Raw genomic sequence first — 21566 nt, forward strand, 5'->3', positions numbered from 1 at the left:
TTGAAAATTTACAAAGCAAGAGACAAATAACATTGTATTTTATTTGATTCAGCCAGCCAGTCAGTCACCACACCCTCCCTTGCACCTGTTGACAGGCCCAGCAGTGCACACAGGATAGCAACTGAGGGTGCAGCCAAGTGCATAGTGCTGCACACTTGACCGAGAGTGTGAGCGATTAGTGCTTTGAGGTCGTGGGGGGGGGATTAAAGGCACAATGCATTATGTGGGTTGAACTCCAAAACACAGAATTGTTTAAAATACAAGTCCCATGATGGTAGTGACTGCCCATTACTGCTGATCACTTATTAACCAGCCTTTATTCACAGTACTTGACTTTCAAATATTTTAGTAGTGTATATTATATTTGTTTTATGACTATTTAATTCTAAGTCATCTGTTCTCTACAGAGCTGCTGCCTGACAAAATCCCTATTTTAGTAGTTATTCAAAGTAAATAAGGCATACTTTTATGACTGCTGAATACCATCTAGGCCATCAATGACTTAGATTATGTATTTTCAGGTAGAGACGCCTCGCGAAGCAACTGCTCTGTATCCCTCTATCATGTATTCTTCTCTCTTTTACGTTGTAGGCGTAAAAGAAACAAACAGACAAGTAGGCGCGCAATGGTTTATGGTCATTGTAGTTAAATACCGTGTTTTTAAAATAATACAACTGTCATTAACCGCTTTAATACATATTTTTTATTTATTACATTTTTTACATATTTAAGTCAACAAACTTTACCCAAAAGCACCAAAGTTAAAGCCTGGTTCACATCACACAGACAATGTAAGGAGACCAAACTACCCAGTTTTAGAAGAAAGTTGAGTTATTGAACGAACAGCTGACTGAAGACAGCTTGGTATTCAGACAAACGTGAGGTTGAGTCTGTTTCCGCGGTAACATGGACTCCTTACAAAGCCATGAAACTTTGTTGCCCCTCATAAAATACATGCCCCCAATGTCTTACCAAAACAGGCCACGCTGGCTAACCAACACAGGAGACAGAGGAGAAAATATAGCGCTTTTTTAACAACTATAAAACGGTGACCGTGGTCATTCTAAATGCCATGACCCACCACAACAAGAGAGGTGGAGGACACCGGCAGCAGCTAGCAGACACTCCTCAATATTAGCCTGGCCTGAAGAATGCAAGGCCTTGTGTTATCTTTAAGGGAGAAACCGCCACACAGATTGAGATAGTGAAGGGAAGGGATTTCTTAAGAAAGTTATACAGTTCTCCCTGGAAGAGGATCCTTACTAGTAGTAATACATAATGTTTTATAAGCACAAGGCCTAGACCTATTTGTCAGTTTGGTTTTTTACTGTTAGTTTTATTTGTAGCACAATAGCACTTTCTGGCATGAAGATAGATAGGGGAAGGGCTAGGGATGGGAAGCCAAGCTCTTAGCTCACCCCTGAAAGTACAGCCTCACCCAAACATAACCAATTAACACCATCAAACGTGTATATATATATATATATATATATATATAACCTAATCATTTATTCACACTGACATCTTAAACAATCTACCCACAGCAGCACTCCACTTTTCTAACATAGGTCAGGTCCTGCAGTCATCGTACAGACTGCTATAGGAATGACTTTACCATTTTTTAAAAACAAAATGACACATCTAATACCGACTGAGAGAAACCACTTCCATCTGCTACGTCATCGACTTCTGCTGCGCTGCTGACAACAAGCAACTGTCTGTGCACCTGGGATAACTGTGAATTAGCCTAGGCTAATTCACAGTTATCCCAGGACACAAGCCTCAGCACTAGGATCACATATGACACCATTACTTTATTTTACCTTTATTTAACTAGTCAGTCAAGAACAAATTCTTATTTTCAATGACAGCCTAGGAACAGTGGGTTTAACTGCCTTGTTCAGGGGCAGAACAACAGATTTGTACCTTGTCAGCTAGGGGATTTGAACTTGCAACCTTTCGATTACTAGTCCAACGCTCTAACCACTAGGCTACCTGCCACCCCAAACAATTTTCAAAAAAGTTTTTGTTCTTACCCTAATATTGCTCCAATGCATCAAAACAAGTTCATATTCCACAACACAGAAAGCTGTTCTTTCCATAATATATTGTCCATCTGCAGCTTTCTGAACATGTCAACCTGCTGAATAGGACCTTGGTGAGAGGGAGCTGGTCTGCCCTGACTGAGTAGCATAGCCTGACTTAGTGCACCTGACTCATCCCTAGGTAGAGGCAGGGCAGGAGGGTGGTCAGTCAGGCATGGAGAAGCAGTGTCCTAACAGGGGTAGACTCAGAGCCACTGGGGTGAGCTGTTATGCTCTGGCAGACCTGCCAAGCACAATTATTACCATGTGACCCAGACCCAGTGAGCTCAGAGAACAGAGAGGTTGGTGGGAAATGTGACCACCTAGTCCAGACATGGGCTTATCTACTGGAGTGTTTGAAGAAATGGGACAAGGAATCATCCATTTTTCACTCTCAAATCAAGCATGCCAAATATTGATGATAAACTTATACTGTATTTGCATTTGTTTGAGATGCACTATTTCATAAGTATATTTGTTTGAGATTATATTTTGATCTAAGAAAGTTACAATGCAGTTTAGCAGTGATTTTCAAACGGATATATTTTTTTTAACAGGCAAAAAATATAAACAAACCATGAGGGACAAGCCTGCACATTGTAGGTAATGAAATTGTGAGGTAGGCCTACTTGGTAGTAGTTTGAGAGTAAACAACAAGCAATATAGTACATTATTGAAACATAAGGATGTAGCTACTGTTAAACTCAATTGAAAAATGGCTTGCTGTGTTTGCTGAAAGCTAAACAAAACTATGAGAATTAGCTCTCACTTGCTATAGTTAGCTAGATGATTGACTTTCTACTAAAACAGATGCTAGCTAACGTTAGTAGTAAACTTAGCTCGATCACCTGTTGCAAGAGGATCTCAATCACAAATCTTAAAGATAGCCAGCTAGATAGTTATATGTCGTAAGGAACAGTAGCAAATTATAGCTAATTGTGGTCAATCTAACGTTAGCTAGCTAATTTAGCTTGTTTATGTTCTATAGGACTGTAGCTAACTAGCTTAGTTGGCATACTTAGCTCGCTAGCTAGCTACTGTAATTAGCTCTAACTTGGATATCAAGCTACCTAGCTAAGCCAACGTAATTAAATACAGCATTGAAATACGCTACGCATTTCAGTACTGCAGGTAGCTAGCTACTTAAGCATCTCTACGTGTATTTTGTCTCTGAACTCTGTACCTTTATCAATTAGCTAGCTGGCCTATAGATAGCTAATTTACCGGTGAACTACCTTAGCATACTGGTTAGCTAACTACTGTAGCGTCTAAATAGATCTCTGCAACAAGTGAGAGAGGAAAAAAAACGGCGCATCCACCTGTTTTGTTCCGAGAGCTTACCGTGAAAGAAAAAAACAGAAGTCTGTGATCTAATTGAAAATAAATCGGTATGTCGTGTAAATCAGTATTCCCACTCTTTTCTCCGTCCAGTTCGACTTCCCTACACTCTCCAACAAGCAATAATTATGGGGAACAATCACTGGTTTACAAACGACGCATTCCACAGGCTGATTCTAGGCTGATTATCCAAAGGCTTGGGTTCAGACTTAAAGGGACACTCACTTCTTTTCTCACGCCAATAACTAGGCCATTAATGATGGTTATTTTTCCTGCATTTGTTTAAACATTTGGAGGAGGTTGGAGTTCATTTGGCTTGTAGTGTTTTAGAAGATTCCAACCAAAAAATGATGTAATATCTTTACAAAAAATTTAAGGCATCCACAGTGTATGTCTGTCTTTCATTCCTGTGTGTGTGTGTGTGTGTGTGTGTGTGTGTGTGTATGGCTGGCTGCCTGCTTGCATGTGTGTGAGTGTGTTTTGCACTACTGCCTGCTGCCTGTCTGTCACTGGTTAGTGTTGAATCATAAGGCAGCCCAGTCCTACACGTCCTGATTATTTGGTGCCTTGTGAGACATATCAGTATGATTTGTTTAATGCTTAATAAGCCAACTAAAGTAAACAGTCATTCATAATATTCCCCAGCAGTCTTGTCCTGCTGTCCGATTTTAGGTGATCGTGGGCTTTGTTGCTCTACTCAGGTCTGTAAACACTTCAAACCCTTTAAGAGTTTCAGGTAGGATAATCTACTACAGTAGACTATATACTGTAGCTATATCTTACTTCTCCAAGACCTAGACAATGAACTGAATTAAAGAGACCAGGCAGATAAGGCAGTAGTTTCCTCATTCCAGAGTGGAAATATAGTATAATAAGAAATGGACACAGACTACAAGTTCCCCACGCAGTTTAAAAACGAAAAACCCATGAGTGAGAGTTTGATAGTGTTTGCCCATGTGTTTACAGTCACACTGTTTTCCAGAGGATTCCCCTCCCAACTAATCACTGCAGACCATGTGTGTGAAGAGAAGGGTCTGTGAATTCCATTAACACGAGATGTGACATTAATGTATACAAAAAAAGGCAGACCCATATGTTGTTCTATCCAGTAGCCGGGCACTAGATACTATAAGTGATGTGTGGCTTGAGGACCTACCTACAGTTTCAAACAATGGCGTTCGGACTTGAGCTAATAATTCTATGGTAAGAGGGAAGGGGACACACACAGCCTAGAAACCAGGTAAGAGGTTAACACGTTTTTGTCTCAACCTATTCAATATAATAATAACAAAGGTACAAAGCAAATGGCAACAAAGCAGCAAGTAAACAAACATCCTCCCTTATTTGCAGCCAGGGGAGTTCTACTTCAACCGCAGGTCAATTACATTCGTAAAAACAGAGAGTATATTTTGGTTTAAAGATTAAATTCAGTGACTGACATGCCTTTCCCTGTGGGTTCCTTCCTTGTTATTCCAAGAGGTTAGGATTTTGTCTCAGGCCATTACTTGGGCCACCCAAATGTAAAGAGCATGCGGTTTGGTGAAGTAGTGAGAATAAGTGTCTGTTGGTGACACAGTATTCCACTGGGTCTCAGGCAAGTCATTCAATAAGAAGCCCCTCTGCTCTGTTTGGTGTCAATATTTCAGTCATCCTTCTCCCTTAACGGCAAAACTATTGCATTGCATCCGTATGTCCATGTCAACGTCCAAAGAAAAGGCTGTTATGTAAAAACAACATTTAATACCACCTCCCTCAAACACTGGTATTAGAACGTTATTCTACTCCTCTCCTGTCTGCGTGTCTTTAGTGTTACGTTGCCCTATCATCTGCTGACACTGCCTCACCCCACACCAAAGACAGGGCTACTTCATCATCAGGCTACATAATGGAGTGGTTTCAGTGCCAACAGAAATTGTATTTGAATTCAATATTCAGTCAATGCAGTTTCAAATCATGAAATATAAAATATCAATATCTTTTTAATTATGGAATTGAAAATACAGTTTCTGTTGGCACTGAAATCACTCCCTGTGTTAATACATCTTATCATCTTATCTGCTACCGCACAGGGGTGAGGAAAGAGTATCAGAGGGAGAAGCCCCATTAGTGTTGAAACATCTTGTACTTCTATTGTAGCTGGAAGCATTATCTGGTAGCAGAACTTTATCTTACTGACGGTACAGAACATTCCAGGCATTTAGTCAGAAAGTACATGTGGAAATAGCAATTACACAGTAATGAGTTATGAATTACTTGTTCATTTCTTTGGTAGTTACCAGTTCTGTAGAATTCTACGAAGTTAAGTGCCATAAAACTGCCATTGTTACCACATACTTTCCTAGTGGGCCTAAATATCATGTTAACAGTTGAAACAGTCACTTTAAAAAAAAAAAGGTATTGACTGCAATGTCTTGTTTGCCTTTGCATCGGTTTGATGTTCTCAGTGTTACGGCAAAACTTGGGAGGACAGGTATTGTAAAGACCAAACAGACAGAATGGCGTGCACATGACCTGACAGTTCAAGTAAATGTATTTGTTCTGGATTCACTCAAACTGTCCATGTAACCAGTTCAAGGTTCTGTGTGACAGACATGGTTGTTACTATCTGGCCAAGTTGCAAAGTCAGAAGCCCCGCCTAGTTCTACAATTCCTCTTTTTAAATTCGTATTTTAAACCTAACCTTAACCTTAACCACACTGCTAACCTTATGCCTTACCTTAACCATAAATTGAGACCAAAAAGCACATTTTAGCTTTCATACATTTTTTGTTGTAGATGTAGCCTATTTTCACTTTGCAGTTTAGCCATCTAGTGGGAACCATGTCCTTCCTCCATTACACAAGCACATGCTATCAACAGGAAGTGAAACGAAACACTTGCATAATTGTCTTAAGAAAGGAGCAGAGGAGTGTGTTGATTATAAGTCATAAACAGAGAGAAGTAGGTTCCACTGGACACAAACTTTGGACCTATAAAAAGTCGAGTCTCATTGAATTTGGGTTAAAAAAAGAAAGAAAAGTATGTCGATATAGAATGCGGAAACAACGTTGATTCTTACCAGTTTGCGCCCAGTCGGAAAAGTGTGTGAGGTACACTTGAAGAGTGTGTGAAGGCCGAGTGTACACTATGTTAGAGTGTGTTAGTTAGTGTCTTACTCACTCAGGCACTGCAGACCATGCTTTTTCTGCAGGGCCTTACTGCACAGTGAGCAGGTGGCACAGCTGGAGAAGGAGCCTGGCACCAAATTATGCCCACTGCTACTACTGTGATGCAGTTTCTCTTTCTCTTTGGGTTCCCTCTCCTTCCCCTTCTGCTGCTCTTTCTCTCGGTTCTTACCCTGCTGGGGGAACGAAAGAGAAACAGGGCGAAAATAATGTCAGCTTTCATCTTTGACACTGTACTTTTAATACTGTACTATGGGGATGTATTTTTTTAATACAACATAAGAAGTGACATGGGGTATATAAGCGGACAACAGGGCTGACTCAGAACATCAGGATGAAAAGAGACATTCTGTTCCCACACAGTAACATGATGACATTAGGGTGTAAATGAACAATAGCTTTCACATCACTGACTGACAGTCATGTTGCTTAACACCGAGGACTTGATCCTCCTGATAATGACATGATGTTGAAATCAACGTATCCTTGCTAAAAAGGCAACGTGAACAATGTAACAAACATGTTTACAGTAACAGACTACAGTATTATGCTAAATGAGTTTCCCAAGTTATCAAGAAAGTTGCTCAATGCTCACACTTATCATCCAAGCTCACACCACACCCTAACCAGTTAATATGTTGAGTGTGTGTGTGTGTATATACAGTACATCATGTGTTGTTTTGGTTCACCTTGTCTTTGTTGAATGAGCCAGTCATTCTGCTCCTAAGCGAGCTCAGGGTGCGCTTCACTTTGGTCCCCTTCTCTACTTTCTCTGTTCGGTCCTCCTCTTCCTCATTTCTACCAAGTAGAACACAAATGACTGATGGCAGACATGGCCCAAATGATCAATGAAATTACAAACTAATATGAAATGAATTTCAGAGTAAAAGAAGAAATGTCAACCTCCATAATTAAAGTGTAAACTAAAGTGAGTGTGAAATCCTCTGGCCATGGACAACTTACTCGTTGGAGAGAAATTCGTACCAGGTGACACTACTTCCTGTCTCCTTCCCCTCTGGCCTTGTGGTCCTCTGCCTGGCTCTGTGGAGGAGAAGATATCGATTGGACAGTTACTCCGGTTCAATAACACAGCACTTTACTATTGAGAAAAACATTGTGCATAATAATAGGTGACTGCAGCCTCACGCTTCATCCACGTAGTGGAATGTCATTCTCAGGTAAGTTCACAAACAGAGGAAAAGCTCTAATCAGGTGGTCATGCAGTTAAAATTAAAAACCAAAATACAGTGGACATCTTTATCAAAAACTGTGTCGCTGTGCAGAACTAAGGCTGTCGCTGTGCAGAACCAAGACTGTCGCTGTGCAGAACCAAGGCTGTCGCTGTGCAGAACCAAGACTGTCGCTGTGCAGAACCAAGACTGTCGCTGTACAGGACCAAGGCTGTCACTGTGCAGAACCAAGGCTGTCATTGTGCAGGACCAAGGCTGTCGCTGTGCAGGACCAAGGCTGTCGCTGTGCAGGACCAAGACTGTCGCTGTGCAGAACCAAGGCTGTCGCTGTGCAGAACCAAGACTGTCGCTGTGCAGAACCAAGACTGTCGCTGTGCAGAACCAAGACTGTCGCTGTGCAGAACCAAGACTGTCGCTGTGCAGAACCAAGGCTGTCGCTGTGCAGAACCAAGGCTGTCGCTGTGCAGAACCAAGGCTGTCGCTGTGCAGGACCAAGGCTGTCACTGTGCAGAACCAAGGCTGTTGCTGTGCAGAACCAGATGCTGTCACTGTGCAGAACCAAGACTGTTGCTGTGCAGAACCAGATGCTGTCACTGTGCAGAACCAAGGCTGTTGCTGTGCAGAACCAGATGCTGTCACTGTGCAGAACCAAGGCTGTTGCTGTGCAGGACCAAGGCTGTCGCTGTGCAGAACCAAGGCTGTCACTGTGCAGAACCAAGACTGTTGCTGTGCAGAACCAAGGCTGTTGCTGTGCAGAACCAAGGCTGTCACCCACCCAGAGTAACCTAGCATAAGCGCATGCTAATTCCACACCATTGATTCATCCTTTTCACACATAGGCAAACAAACACTGCAATGGCCAGTGATTTCCCCATGCTTCTATCCAGCCCTGCTCTGTTAGGCTATAGGCTTTGATGGGATGGGGGTGCATCAGGGCCAAGCAGGCCTCCTTGGCCTGTTTACTTACCCATGGTACTGCTTGAGCTCTTGCAGAACTTTTTGTATCATCAGCCTAAGACAAACAAGACACTGAGACTGACAATGGGTCTGGGCCTGGAGGCAGCGAGCGCTGAGTGTCAGACCGAAGGGATGTGTGATTTAGAGACACACACACACACACACACACACACACACACACACACACACACACACACACACACACACACACACACACACACACATCTGCACGCATGCCTTCCCTCACACACACAGAGCATACACAAACACACAAACATACACACACACACACAGACGCGAAGGGGCCATCTAAGGAGCTGGGAGAGAGAGGACTGGAGGAGGAACAGTCTGAAGACATACGACATGGAGCAGAGATGTCAAAACGGGAACAGGGAAAGCCCTGTAGACTCTGTGGGAGTTGGCTGCACTGAAGAAGAGGAGGAGGGGAGGAATGCAGTACACAAATGTACCTTTCAAAAAGGGATTTGTATGTAAGTTAATCCAGCAACGTTTCATGTAAATTACTCTACCTAAAAATAAGTACACAATGTCAATGCAGAAGGAAACAAAAGTTTACAGAAGTGTTGGTCTGAGCCAAGGAGAGAGAAAGCGAGAGAGGGAAAGGGAGAGAGGGAGAGAGAGAGGGAGGGAGATAGGGAGAGCGAGAGAGGGAGAGAGGGGGAAAGGGAGAGAGAGAGGGGGGGAAAGGGGGAGAGAGAGAGAGAGAGAGAGAGAGAGAGAGAGAGAGAGGGAAAGGGAGAGAGGGAGAGAGAGAGAGCAAGAGAGAGAGAAAATAAGTTGCAACCTTCCAAGACACACTGTAAACATACATTTGACTGTGTTAACTAACTTACATATGAGTCTGTCCTTCTGCAGTGTGCAAGTTGGGTTCCTCTGGGTCCAGCTCCTCTGCAATACAACAGTACCACTAAAACGCATTAAACACCCTTCCTCCCAATAACGTTTCTATCTGAGAACAATCTGACATACCAAAAATATTGTCGGGCCATGCTGGCATGGAATCACCCTTTATGTAAAAGATGAAGAGTAAAATAATGAATTCCTTTATGGTGGGGGGGGGGGATGATGGACCAAGCTTTGGCCTCCCACAGTCTCATTGTGTTGTGTTCAGTTCATACATTCTGACAACAGGATGTTGGTCTGTGGCTCTCTGGGGGCACAGGGTCAAAGGCAGCTTACTCTACACACTGACCTCCTGCTGCCCTCTTAGATGTCTCCACCACGCGAGACACGTGTGCAACGTGAACGCGCTCATCTGTGGCCAGAATCTCTGCTCTGGAGTATGTCCTTCCAGACCGACTGCACTCCTCCTACAATGATGTCAGACATAATGTATTTATTTATGTTATTTACCTTTATTTTACCAAGTTGGTTGATTGAAAACATATTCTTACTTTCTTTTGTTGAGTTTTTGTAGAGAAGAGTGAAATCACAGTACTTAGTGTATACTATACAAGGTATCTAATTTTAAACATATGTTTATGCACTCCAAGCTGAGTGCAATGTTCAAACACATCAGGTATGGCCGTGGGGTGGCATCAATACCGTTTCTGTCTCCTTGGCTTCAGATCTGGAGAGGTCTGTCCCATCTGACTCCTCCACTTCCTGCTCAGGGCATCCTGGGTATATAAAGGCCTGTTGGTGGGAGGGGCTTAGGAGAGAGTCATCCCTCTCTCCATCGCTGTCTATGGCGTCCAGGCTCAGCCTATAGAGAGAGAGATGATTCAACTCCATTTAGCGGGCAACACTAGCTTTTATCCAAAGTGAATTACAGTAGTGTGTGCATACATTTTGTTTTTTGCATTGGTGACCCCAGCGGGAATGGAAACCCTTGACCCAGGCCTTGCTAGCACCATGCTCTATCGACTGAGCCACAGAGGAACATTCGTAGGAGCTGTTCATGCTAGTAGTAGTACAAAAACATGTAGTATAAAAACATGATATATAAAGACTCTGATCTATTATAATATTTATAATTATTTAAGGATGGCTTTAGGTGCCTAAAATAAAATGGCAAGTGAAAATGACATTTATTAAGTGTAAATGTCTTATGAGAACTTGACAATTATGTCCACCAGAGCAGATGACTCATTCTATAACACAATGGCTATTTCAATATACTGCAGTGGGCTAAATGAGGGTCACACAGAGTGTTTCTGGGTAGTTTTAAACAAATCTACTTTGAAACAAAAGTATACACTTCACACACATGGTTATGGGCTTAACAAAAGAAAACACCTGTACCATGTCAGATATAGAGATGAAATGTATTACATTTTGAGTTTGCATCCCAATATGACACTACATACATCACAGAAAACTGAAATATAACAAAACCGTTTGACATAGAAACACCGGATTTTGAGAGGATTATTTAAATAATGTTGATTAATTATGAAATTATGAAAAATATGAATAACATTCCACACATGAAGCCACTAAGTCATTTGACTGCAGGAAAGAGCTACATATCAAATCAATTGTATTTGTCACATGCGACCAAAAAATTATGAAGAAGCAGATACAATCAGGCTTGATATGGCAGTTGACTTGCCTATTTGAGCTAAAATGATCCTTGATCATAACTAGGGCTGTTTATGACGACCTTATTACCACCACACCGGTAGTCACGAGTCATGACCTCAGTCAAACGCCATGTGACAGTTGAGTCACGGTAACTAGGCTTCTCCAAACCTGCACCCGGATGCCGCTGATGGTCACTAGTAGCCTACCAAACAAGCTAACGGCCAGTCGCTAAAGGCCTGGTACTCAGGGCTCTATTGTCCCTCCATCAGGTCACTAATGGTCTGGTACTCAGGGCTCTATTGTCCCTCCATCAGGTCACTAATGGCCTGGTACTCAGGGCTCTATTGTCCCCATATCAGGTCCTAAAGGCCTGGTACTCAGGGCTCTATTGTCCCTCCATCAGGTCCTAAAGGCCTGGTACTCAGGGCTCTATTGTCCCTCCATCAGGTCACTAATGGTCTGGTACTCAGGGCTCTATTGTCCCTCCATCAGGTCACTAATGGCCTGGTACTCAGGGCTCTATTGTCCCCATATCAGGTCCTAAAGGCCTGGTACTCAGGGCTCTATTGTCCCTCCATCAGGTCCTAAAGGCCTGGTACTCAGGGCTCTATTGTCCCTCCATCAGGTCACTAATGGTCTGGTACTCAGGGCTCTATTGTCCCTCCATCAGGTCACTAATGGCCTGGTACTCAGGGCTCTATTGTCCCCATATCAGGTCCTAAAGGCCTGGTACTCAGGGCTCTATTGTCCCTCCATCAGGTCCTAAAGGCCTGGTACTCAGGGCTCTATTGTCCCTCGATCAGGTCCTAATGGCCTGGTACTCAGGGCTCTATTGTACCTCCATCAGGTCACTAATGGTCTGGTACTCAGGGCTCTATTGTACCTCCATCAGGTCACTAATGGCTGGGTACTCAGGGCTCTATTGTACCTCCATCAGGTCACTAATGGCCTGGTACTCAGGGCTCTATTGTACCTCCATCAGGTCACTAATGGCTGGGTACTCAGGGCTCTATTGTCCCTCCATCAGGTCCTAATGGCCTGGTACTCAGGGCTCTATTGTCCCTCAATCAGGTCCTAATGGTCTGGTACTCAGGGCTCTATTGTCCCTCCATCAGGTTATTAATGGTCTGGTACTCAGGGCTCTATTGTCCCTCCATCAGGTCCTAATGGCCTGGTACTCAGGGCTCTATTGTCCCTCCATCAGGTCCTAATGGCCTGGTACTCAGGGCTCTATTGTCCCTCCATCAGGTCCTAATGGCCTGGTACTCAGGGCTCTATTGTACCTCCATCAGGTCACTAATGGCCTGGTACTCAGGGCTCTATTGTCCCTCGATCAGGTCCTAATGGCCTGGTACTCAGGGCTCTATTGTCCCTCCATCAGGTCCTAATGGCCTGGTACTCAGGGCTCTATTGTCCCTCCATCAGGTCCTAATGGCCTGGTTACTCAGGGCTCTATTGTCCCTCCATCAGGTCACTAATGGCCTGGTACTCAGGGCTCTATTGTCCCTCCATCAGGTCACTAATGGCCTGGTACTCAGGGCTCTATTGTCCCTCCATCAGGTCCTAATGGCCTGGTAGTCAGGGCTCTATTGTCCCTCCATCAGGTCCTAATGGCCTGGTACTCAGGGCTCTATTGTACCTCCACCAGGTCACTAATGGCCTGGTACTCAGGGCTCTATTGTCCCTCCATCAGGTCCTAATGGCCTGGTACTCAGGGCTCTATTGTCCCTCCATCAGGTCCTAATGGCCTGGTACTCAGGGCTCTATTGTCCCTCCATCAGGTCCTAATGGTCTGGTACTCAGGGCTCTATTGTCCCTCCATCAGGTCCTAATGGCCTGGTACTCAGGGCTCTATTGTCCCTCCATCAGGTCACTAATGGTCTGGTACTCAGGGCTCTATTGTCCCTCCATCAGGTCACTAATGGTCTGGTACTCAGGGCTCTATTGTCCCTCCATCAGGTCACTAATGGTCTGGTACTCAGGGCTCTATTGTCCCTCCATCAGGTCCTAATGGCCTGGTACTCAGGGCTCTATTGTCCCTCCATCAGGTCCTAATGGCCTGGTACTCAGGGCTCTATTGTCCCTCCATCAGGTCCTAATGGCCTGGTACTCAGGGCTCTATTGTACCTCCATCAGGTCACTAATGGTCTGGTACTCAGGGCTCTATTGTACCTCCATCAGGTCACTAATGGTCTGGTACTCAGGGCTCTATTGTCCCTCCATCAGGTCATAATGGTCTGGTACTCAGGGCTCTATTGTCCCTCCATCAGGTCCTAATGGTCTGGTACTCAGGGCTCTATTGTACCTCCATCAGGTCACTAATGGTCTGGTACTCAGGGCTCTATTGTCCCTCCATCAGGTCCTAATGGCCTGGTACTAATGGCCTGGTAAATAATGTTGATGAATTATGAAATTATGAAAAATATGAATAACATTCCACACATGAATCCGCTAAGTCATTTGACTGCAGGAAAGGGCTACATATCAAATCAATTATATTTGTCACATGCGCCGAATACAGTGAAATGCTTACTTAGAAGCGCAGCAGTAAAATAACAATAGCGAGGCTATATACAGAGTCAATGTGCGCGGGCACCGGTTAGTCGAGGTAATTGAGGTAATATGTAGATGTAGGTAGAGTTATTAAAGTGACTATGCATAGATAATAAACAGAGAGTAGCAGCAGCGTAAAAGAGAGGTGGCAATGCAAATAGCCTGGGTAGCCAGATGTTCAGGAGTCTTATGGCTTGGGGGTAGAAGCTGTTTAGAAGCCTCTCGGATCTAGGTGGGAAAGTTAAAGAGCGAAAGAAAGGTGAAACGTGAAAGAGGAATTGTATGCTGTTGTGGCTGGTGGTGTTTGGGTGCTTCATTAATCGTTTATCTTATCGTGGCCTTGTCTACACTGCAATTTTTAACCCAAGCTGTTATGTGGAGAAGTATCAGACTAAACCACAAGAGAACTTTCTGAACTCATTTAAGGACACAGAGACCTAGAAGCAGAAGTTCTCTGGTCTCCGAGATGTAACCACTGTTACTGGGGATAATTCTAGTCTAAGCCAAAGGGCTTATTTGTTGTCAAGAGAGTGAAATGTTAAAGTAAGAAACCAAAATACAGAGATCATCTGAAAACATGCCTTTTGTACAGTTACATTAAATATAATTATTATTCTATTATTTCTTTTTGCTGAAGTTATTTACTGAAGTCATTTACTTATATTGTCGTTACAGAAGTACACATTAAAGGTGCTTCACCTAGAATGTCTTAGAATTGGAAACTAGGTGAATTGCAACAGCACTTGGCTGCAGTCAAAACAAATCTCCCCCTCCCCCACAACCCTTTTCACAGTAACAAGGTGGAGACTCACGCCTGAGCCTTTTACTTTCGGTTTTAGTCCACCAGCTGGTGGACAGCCAATCACGACACTGTCGGGTAAGTAACACTGTGAAGCACTATCATTCCATTATTAATGCAGATATGTTATGGACATTTTCTGAAATTACAATGCAAAAATTCCCCCCAAAAATTCTATATGTAGTACTTTTATTACAATTTTTTTGATAAATGTAAGAAATTTACAGCAATTAGCATAAGATTTTTTTGACAGTTATATCATTGATTAACATAATCAGACTAATAGACAGGTTGTTACCATACCATTCACACAGACTGACCTAACATGTGTGTTTTGTCCTATATTTATATTGTATTTATAAAAAAATAATAATAATCATCCCAGGCCCCCGTCCCCCCAGGAGGCCTTTTGGTAGGCCGTCATTGTACATACCAATTTGTTCTTAACTGACTTGCCTAGTTAAATAAAGGTTCAATAAATAAATGAAAATAGTGAGTTGAGTGGAGAGAGAGGGCCTTACCTCCTCCCCAAGTCGATGGGAGACATGGGCATGCCCAAGCTGTGTCTGCGTGATGTAGACATGGACCTGATCAGGATAGGGAAGCTCTCTCTGTCAGAATCCATCATGTCTCCTTGTCCTCCTGGTCCATTCAGATTCACCATAGTGTTCACCACACCCACAGGGTCAACAGGGTCCACCGATTCACTGTTATAGCCGTCCATGGCACTGCCTGACTGCAACAGGTTTGGGTTGAACTGAGTGACCACAATAGTGTGATGGGGTATGGATTTGTTTTCAGTCTCTTGATAGGGATATGAATAGGGATGTGGATTGGGATGGAGCTGGGAGCTGTGCTGGGGACTGTCTCTATATCTACTGGGAAAGCCCAGGGTAGGAGGGCTGGTTTCTGTGGCAGCCGATACAGAGTGTACCCCTTGATGGCCTTTGTAATAGTTTGAGTCTATGAAGGAGCAGCTTAAACTCAGCAGATCCTCCACACTGCTGTCTACATCCTCATCCAGGCTTGGGTTCTCATAGTCACTTTCACCATCCTGGGGGGAGGGAGGGAGGGAAGGAGAGGGAGGGAGGGAGGGAGAGGGGGGAGGGAAGGAGAGGGAGGGAGGCAGGGAAGGAGAGGGAGGGAGGGAGGGAGGGAGGGAGGGAGGGAAGGAGAGGGAGGAGAGGGAGGGAGGCAGGGAAGGAGGGAAGGAGAGGGAGAGAGGGGGAGGGAGGGAGGGAGGGAGGGAGGGAGGGAGGGAGGGAGGGAGGGGGGGAGGGAGGGAAGGAAGGAGAGGGAGGGAGAGAGGGAAGGAGAGGGAGAGGGGGAGGGAAGGAGAGGGAGGGAGGGGGGAGGGAAGGAGAGGGAGGGAGGGAGGGAGGGATGGAAGGAGAGGGAGGGAGGGAGGGAGTGAGTGAGGGAGGGAAGGAGGGAAGGAGAGGGAGGGAGGGAGGGAGGGAGGGAGAGGGAGGAGGGAAGGAGAGGGAGGAGAGGGAGGGAAGGAGAGGGAGGAGAGGGAGGGAGGCAGGGAAGGAGGGAAGGAGAGGGATAGGGAGAGAGGGGGAGGGAGGGAGGCAGGGAGGGAAGGAGAGGGAGGGAGGGAGGGAGGGAGGGAGGGAGGGAGGGGGAGGGAGGGAAGGAAGGAGAGGGAGGGAGAGAGGGAAGGAGAGGGAGAGGGGGGAGGGAAGGAGAGGGAGGGATGGAAGGAGAGGGAGGGAGGGAGTGAGGGAGGGAAGGAGGGAAGGAGAGGGAGAGAGGGGAGGGAGGGATGAAGGGAGGAAGGGAGGGAAGGAAGGAGAGGGAGAGGAGTTAGGGCTTGTTGTTTTGACACGTTCAGATGTGGATGCACTGAGTGTGAAAGCAAGACAGAGAATAGAAGGAAAAGAAAGCCTTTCTACCTTTTCCTCAGTGGCGCTGTTGAAGAAGACGTCTTTAACGACGGAGGCTGGGGACAGGGACGAGGACAAGGAGGATGCCTCTGAGACACTCACACAGGGCTGCAGGGTTGAACATGGCTTACATTCTGATCCTGCCACAGGAACAAAACACATCTGTCGTGTCAGATAACAATCAATCAATGAATCAATCAATCATGATGACTTAACCCCCGAAAACAAGCTAGCTATTCTGTGCTACAGGTATATGTGTCACGCCCTGGCCATAGAGAGGTTTTTGTTCTCTATTTTGGTTAGGCCAGGGTGTGACTAGGGTGGGCATTCTATGTCCTTTTTTCTATGTTTTTGTATTTCTTTGTTTTGGCCTGGTATGGCTCTCAATCAGGGACAGCTGTACATCGTTGTCGCTGATTGGGAGCCATACTTAGGTAGCCTGTTTTCCTTTGGGTTTTGTGGGTGGTTAATTTCTGTTTAGTTATCTTACCTGACAGAACTGTTTTGGCTGTCGTTCATTTCTTGTTTTGTTTAAAGTGTTCCATTAAAACATTATGATGAGCACTAACCACGCTGCGCCTTGGTCTACTCCTTCTGACGGCCGTTACAATATGCCCTGACAGCATGAGGATAGCCTTGCTATTAATGAATGGAGGACGGTGGAACTGTTTGAGACACCATGAGGATAGTCTTGCTCTCAGGTCCTAATTAATTAGGGTGATACACGGCAACCATTTTTACCAGAATGCTCACCATACATCAGCTATCAGGTGGAGAGGGGAGGAGTGACGAGGAAGGAAGTGAGGAAGAGGGAGACAAAAATCAACCCATACCTGAACCCTATAGGCCTATAGGTCAGGCATCCGAGCCTGGTTCCTCTTTAGGTTTCTTCCTAGGTTCCTGCCTTTCTAGGGAGTTTTTCCTAGCCACCGTGCTTCTACACCTGCATTGCTTGCTGTTTGGGGGTTTTAGGCTGGGTTTCTGTACAGCACTTTGTGACATCAACGGATGTAAGAAGGGCTTTATAAATATATTTGATTGATTGATTGATTGACAGTAGTATTATATGGCCAAGTACAGATATCAGTTTACTGAGACAGAAATCATCCCTGAGTGTGTTATTGGTATGAGACTAACCAGTAAACCCTACCAATGAGGTTCAGACATTGGAGGCTGCTGAGGGGTGGATGGTTCATAATAACGTCTGGAACAGAGTGAACGGAACCGCAAGCCACGTGTTCGATGTATTTAATACCGTTCCACTGATTCCGCTCCAGTCATTACCAAGAGCCCGTCCTCCCCAATTAAGGTGTCACCAACCTCCTGTGGTTACAGAGCCAGATCCCAGTACAGGCATAACGCAGACCAGCTGTGAAAGCTCTGTTACATTGCTGTTCCATAAAACAGATTCTTCACATATTCACATGATGTCACAAACTACCGTTGCCACGGGAAACTTATGATGCCACGGGTAACTTGTTATGATGTCATCCATGTCATACGCAAAAAAAGCTGCTTGTGCTGTATAGAGATGCTATTTTATTTGACCACATAATTTTTCATACAATTGTATCTATTGCATGGCCTGTAATATTTCAGATCAAATATACAATGTTTAGTGTTTCTGTAATTCAAAATGAACAAAGTTACTGTGTACTCATTAACTATCAGACCAAAGTTACTGTGTACTCACTAACTATCAGACCAAAGTTACTGTGTACTCATTAACTATCAGACCAAAGCTAGACTGTGTACTCACTAACTATCAGACCAAAGTTACTGTGTACTCACTAACTATCAGACCAAAGCTAGACTGTGTACTCACTAACTATCAGACCAAAGCTAGACTGTGTACTCATTAACTATCAGACCAAAGCTAGACTGTGTACTCACTAACTATCAGACCAAAGCTAGACTGTGTACTCATTAACTATCAGACCAAAGCTAGACTGTGTACTCACTAACTGTCAGACCAAAGCTAGACTGTGTACTCATTAACTATCAGACCAAAGCTAGACTGTGTACTCACTAACTATCAGACCAATTATGTCTTATTAGTCTACTAAGTTATTAGTTTGATCTCTGAGCTGTTCATGTTCAGTCTCACAGAGATGCCTGTCTGTAGGAAGGCTGCCGCGACCACTGGATGGTTAACACATTCAGACACAGCCAGCCCCAGTCTGAGGAGACGAGCTGTGGTTAAACTGAACTGGGGATAAGTCCCATAGTGTTGAGCCCAGGAAAGATGAAAACCAGACCACACAAACCCCAGCCCCACTGGAGACTGGAAACAACCCACTCCACACGTCCTGCCTGCTGATGCTATAAACCAGGGCCCTGCTCTCTGCTCCTCTCTACTCCCTAACGGCATGGCCAACAAATTATGATTGTGATTGCTGAGTGCAACGTGGATGTATTTTCTAACGTAAATCACTCTCTCAGGCCAGAGGAATGACAATGTCCTGGGCAGGCGAGACAGAGACAGAGAGAGAGGGAGAGAGAGGGAGAGAGAGACAGTGAGATAGAGAGAGAGAAAGAGAGAGACAGAAACAGAGAGAGAATGGATAGGCCACAAACGGGCCAATGCATTCATAAACATTGATGCCAACAAGGAGATGAGAGGGATCGGCTGAGAGAGAGAGAGATGAGAGACGACGAGAGAGGGGGTGGAGAGAGAGGGTAGAGAGAGAAACGGACACGAGAGAGAGAGGGAGGAGAGAGAGCGCTGGGGGAGAGAGGCAGAGAGGAGCGAGAGAGGAGAGAGGGGACAGGAGACAGAGACACAGGAACAGAGAGACAGAGAGACAGAGAGACATGAGAGAGTTAGAGCAAGAGAGACAGGATGAGACCAGGGAGAGACAGAGAGACAGTCAGAGACAGACAGAGGGAGAGAGAGAGAGAGAGAGAGAGAAGAGAGGACGAGAGAGAGAGAGAGGAGAGAGAGAGAGACACAAGAGAGAGAGAGAGAGAGAGAGAGAGCACAGAGAGGAGAGAGAGAGAGGACACAGAGAGAGAGAGAGAGAGAGAGAGAGAGAGGACACAGAGAGAGAGAGAGGAGAGAGAGAGAGAGAGAATAAGTGTTTGCTTCATCCAGATCAACTGGCGAAGTGTAAACCTGCCTGGGTTTGGGCTTCAGCTTGAGGCTTGTAGCACCAGCAGCCATAGCCTTTTATGGTTGGCCTCTCATATCTTTAATGCATCTAGGGAGATTAAACAAAGGGCCTCCCAGGCTCTTGGAGTACTTTGGCTCAATCACATCCAGCCAGGTCTGTCTGTTCTGTATCCCCCCCCGTGTAGACACAGTACACAGACCTCTACAGGGCCAGTCAGAGCTGTTGACAAACTAGCAATACGTTTAACTACAGTTGTAATAGTTGAGTACGAAGCACTGCGTTGTGGTGTTGTAAGGATTACAGAGACTATTCAAAGCCTGTTTGTTTCTGTACACTGATTTGTTCTCCTCTACTTTGACCTGATCCTTTAATAATGGCATTTTAGTAGTTCTATTTCTTAACCATTGAGTTGGGCGGCAGCTAGCCTAGTGGTTAACAGCATTGGGCCAGTAACCGGAAAGTTGCTGGTTCAAATCCCCAAGCTAACTAGGTGAGAAAAAAACCATCTATTGATGTGAAACAACGTAGACGTTCCTCAGCCTCTTCATATTGATAGGGCCACAAATGAGCCAATGCTGTGTCTCTGTCTGTTGAGTCCAGACAGACACTGTATAAACAAGGAAACGGCAGCTAACAGTGTTAACTACACCCCAAAGATGGTTGCTCATTTCTACACAGTCATCATAGCCAATTTTATCACCCATGACCCGACAAAAAAATTATGAAGAAGCAGATACAATCAGGCTTGATATGGCAGTTGACTTGCCTATTTGAGCTAAAAGGATCCTTGATCATAACTAGGGCTGTTTATGACGACCTTATTACCACCACACCGGTAGTCACAAGTCATGACCTCAGTCAAACGCCATGTGACAGTTGAGTCACGGTAACTAGGCTTCTCCAAACCTGCATCCGAATGCCGCTGATGGTCACTAGTAGCCTACCAAACAAGCTAACGGCCAGTCGCTAAAGGCCTGGTACTCGGGGCTCTATTGTCCCTCCATCAGATCACTAATGGTCTGGTACTCAGGGCTCTATTGTACCTCCATCAGGTCACTAATGGTCTGGTACTCAGGGCTCTATTGTCCCTCCATCAGGTCACTAATGGTCTTGTACTCAGGGCTCTATTGTACCTCCATCAGGTCATAATGGTCTGGTACTCAGGGCTCTATTGTACCTCCATCAGGTCATAATGGTCTGGTACTCAGGGCTCTATTGTCCCTTCATCAGGTCACTAATGGCCTGGTACTCAGGGCTCTATTGTCCCTCCATCAGGTCCTAATGGCCTGATACTCAGGGCTCTATTGACCCTCCATCAGGTCCTAATAGTCTGGTACTCAGGGCTCTATTGACCCTCTAACCACTCTGACATCAATGCAAATGCAATAGAAAATCAAATCAAACACATCACTAGAGCCCCGGCCTTCAGAGTTTGAGCGGAATAGGATCAGCTGATGTGCAGTGAGAGGCAGCTCCTCATAGCTGGTTGATGCATGGAATTAAATAACTGTTGCTATAAACCTATGTTGTGTAACATTTCGATAGGTTAGTCTATGCTATGCAATTGCGTGAGAAAACAGATGGCCTCTATTAAAAAGAGGAGGATCCCATCAGCATTCTATAGGCTAGGCCTATTATATTTATTTCTGAACTATTCTAATATGAAGCACATTGCTTCGTTTTACAACCGGAGTAGCCTACCTGGCTGGCATGAAAATGAACCGCGTGAAAAGCGTCCTCCATTCGATATTCAAGTGCATACAGGTGACATCTTTTTTTCCCGTCCCTCTTCTCTTCCGACAGGTGCATGATGATGGCCCATTCTATGTCAAATCTAATTTGACACATATTTAGTATATGTAAAGATTAAATTGAGAATAGTCTGATGGGTGAGAATATCATCACTTGTGAATGATGCCGGGTTTGTGCAAA

The 21566-nt window shown here is 44.8% G+C and overlaps 1 protein-coding gene across 4 annotated transcripts in view; it reads right to left on the minus strand.

Moving 5' to 3' along the window:
* arhgef18b (rho/rac guanine nucleotide exchange factor (GEF) 18b) overlaps positions 1 to 21566 on the minus strand; it is an 83493-nt gene that overhangs the window by 59871 nt on the left and 2056 nt on the right. For 2 of the 4 annotated variants that reach the window (XM_029708181.1, XM_029708179.1), the window contains exons 2-9: positions 16531 to 16661; positions 15154 to 15686; positions 10300 to 10459; positions 9947 to 10064; positions 9588 to 9642; positions 7550 to 7627; positions 7276 to 7384; positions 6582 to 6762 (exon numbers count right to left, since the gene is read on the minus strand). In XM_029708181.1, the coding sequence (XP_029564041.1) occupies positions 6582 to 6762; positions 7276 to 7384; positions 7550 to 7627; positions 9588 to 9642; positions 9947 to 10064; positions 10300 to 10459; positions 15154 to 15686; positions 16531 to 16661 (1365 nt within the window). The remainder of the gene's footprint in view (positions 1 to 6581; positions 6763 to 7275; positions 7385 to 7549; positions 7628 to 9587; positions 9643 to 9946; positions 10065 to 10299; positions 10460 to 15153; positions 15687 to 16530; positions 16662 to 21566) is intronic. The other 2 variants (XM_029708180.1, XM_029708182.1) reach the window with 2 other exon arrangements.

Source organism: Salmo trutta, chromosome 22 (assembly GCF_901001165.1).
Source record: "Salmo trutta chromosome 22, fSalTru1.1, whole genome shotgun sequence".
Lineage (NCBI taxonomy): Eukaryota > Metazoa > Chordata > Actinopteri > Salmoniformes > Salmonidae > Salmo > Salmo trutta.